This window comes from Aplysia californica, unplaced genomic scaffold (genome assembly GCF_000002075.1).
Source record: "Aplysia californica isolate F4 #8 unplaced genomic scaffold, AplCal3.0 scaffold01161, whole genome shotgun sequence".
NCBI lineage: Eukaryota > Metazoa > Mollusca > Gastropoda > Aplysiida > Aplysiidae > Aplysia > Aplysia californica.
The window spans coordinates 63523-66236 of record NW_004798431.1 but is presented as its reverse complement, the minus strand read 5'-3'; the positions used below and the strand labels follow the sequence as shown (position 1 = coordinate 66236).

General features: G+C 38.3%; 1 protein-coding gene across 1 annotated transcript in view; it reads left to right on the top strand.

Moving 5' to 3' along the window:
* LOC101850381 (ubiquitin-like protein 3) overlaps positions 1-2714 on the top strand; it is a 40163-nt gene that overhangs the window by 35501 nt on the left and 1948 nt on the right. Inside the window, exons 2-4 of the mRNA XM_005111993.3 lie at positions 99-207; positions 1322-1408; positions 2531-2608. Of these exons, the coding sequence (XP_005112050.1) occupies positions 99-207; positions 1322-1408; positions 2531-2608 (274 nt within the window). The remainder of the gene's footprint in view (positions 1-98; positions 208-1321; positions 1409-2530; positions 2609-2714) is intronic.

The window sequence follows — 2714 nt, the reverse complement described above, 5'->3', positions numbered from 1 at the left end:
CTCAACCCCCCCGCCTCTCTTGGCTTTCAATGAATGTTTGCCATCTGTCTACAGCAACTAAACTTATAATTTCTTTTTTTCCCCCTCTCTGCTTTCAGATTAACCTGCGACTGATCCTCGTGAGCGGCAAGACACACGAGTTCCTGTTCTCTCCCTCCGACTCGGCTGTGGACATTGCCGAGCATGTGTACAACCACTGGCCCGAAGGTACGGTGGATCACTCACTTCCACGTGAACTTCTCTCTCTCTTGCCCTTTTTAACTCCCAGTGGAGCACAGGCCATCAACAACATTACTCCAGCGAAGCCTGTCCTGAGCATCCTTTTCTATCTGTTTCCATGATGTCCCCACTTTTTCAATTTCCGCTGATACCGCTCGCCTCCATGTCATCTTTGGTCTTCCCTTCTTACGCTTTCCTTGTGGGTTCCACGTTAAGGCCTGCCTGATGATGCTTGTCGGGGGTCTCCTCAGGGTGTGTCCAATCCATTTCCATTTCTTCACCTGAATATCTTCCTTTACTGGCCTTTGGCTTGTTCTCTCCCACAGTTGAGCATTCGTGACTCGATCGTACCACTCGATCCCCACTATCCTTCGTAGGCATCCATTTACGAAGCTCTGCAGTTTCCTTGCTGCTGATGCTGTGAGCCTCCATGTCTCTGAACCATACTCCACGTGAACTTAGATAATTAATAATGATAATGACAATGATAAATTATTTTTATTGATAATGATAATAATAATGATGATGATAAATTATTATTAACAATGATAATAATGATAAATTATTATAAATAATGATAGTAATAATAATAATAATGATGAATTATAAATTAATAATGATAGTAATAATAATAAAGATAAATTATTATTAATAATGATGTTGGTAATAATAATAAAGATAAATTATTATTAATAATGATGTTGGTAATAATAATAAAGATAAATTATTATTAATAATGATGTTGGTAATAATGATAATGGTAAATTATTATTAATAATGATGGTGGTAATAATGATAATGGTAAATTATTATTAATAATGATGACAATAATGAAAATGATAATAATAGTAATAATAATGAGGAATTTCTAAGAAAAATGTTGACCATGTCTGAGCCTGCTTTACCGTGTGAGCTAAGAAATTCACAGAGAGACTTATTTTTATCGGTTGAAAATGACAGTATTCAAATTTTCACAGATTGTGTAAATTTCTGTAATGTTTGTTTTGGCAAGGAATGGTATGTCTTCGTAGATGTTTTCATCAAATATTTTAGAATTATGACATTAGTTTTTTAAATTCTGTTTTATCTTCTACTTTCACAGACTGGGCTGAGGAACCTTTGCCGCCAACCAATATACTCAGACTTATCTACCAAGGCAGATTTTTGCATGGCAATGTTACCTTAACAGGTGAGTTTGTGTGCTTGGCTTCGGCTTTTTTTTTGTTTTAGTGGAGTAAGTTGTTTTTGTACAGTCGTGTCATAGAAGATGGGAACTGTTTATTGCCCACCCACATAAGGGTCCTTAATGTCTTGCTCTTACTGGTGAAAATTGAAGAAAAACTAGGTCGGTACCCCCCGGGGGCAGTGCCACTGACTGTAGTGTCTTTAGGCCATTCCCAAAGGGGGGACATTTCTCGTTCAAGCACAGTAGAATTGTAAATGGGCTGATTCATGTCACGCTCATAACAGTGCCTGATCTACAACAGGGAACTGCTGCTTTTGCTTTCCTATTCCTTACTATTGTCATTTTCCTCTATTTCTTTTGTATGTTTGTCACCCTCTTGTGACCTGCTATTTCTGGGGTGCCTTGATAGATGAAGCAGACTTTGTGCTGTTGAAGCTAGAGAGGTGAGCAGAGTAAGTCTGATTCCCTGTAAAGACTTCTCTGTTGACATCCACCCCCTGGCGCTCATATGACCTTATGCAGTTGCGAGCGCCGTAAAACCCTCTACTATAATAATAATAATAAAAACTAGGCAGGGTAACTTACTTGCAGCTTACTTGGAAAGCTTGAACAGATGAGTGAGGGGGGGGGGAGAGACCAGGGTTATATTTGTAGTGTTTTTTAGAGCTTCCGAGCAAAGCAACGAATGATGTACCCTGATCGCTGATGTCTGTCGCAGATCCGGGATTGGATGACGGCCAACTCACATGCACACACTAAAGATTGTTTTTCTTCAAGATGGATTGATTGTTATTGATTAGCTGTTGTTGTTATCCATCAAAGTACATGTACAGACATTCACCGACCCCCTGTCTTATGCCAGCGAGTTGCTTGTGAAGACTTTCTTTAGTCGATGTGACGTCTCATGAAATGTTTTCTCGAATGGTCAGAATGAAAACGGTAGATATTTTTGTCAGTCAAAAAAGATCATATTAGAGTGTGCACAGTTCGTGCTGTTTAAAGTGTATTCCAAGTTTTTTACTTTTGTTGTTTCGGTTTTTCTTGGAGTGCAGTACATAATTTATTGGTTTTTTTGCAATCTGATTGAGCTTAGCTAATGTTTTGTTCTGTTTGCTCCACTTTCAGCCCTGCAGCTGCCCACTGGAAAAACTACTGTGATGCATCTTGTGGCCAGAGAGAATCTGCCAGAGCCAAACAATCAAGGTCTGTTTAGATCACATGATCTACTTCCTCCCCCCCCCCAAAAAAAAATTATTATTTTTTAAAAATAAATGAATAAATAAATAAATGAAAAATAAAAAGATACATT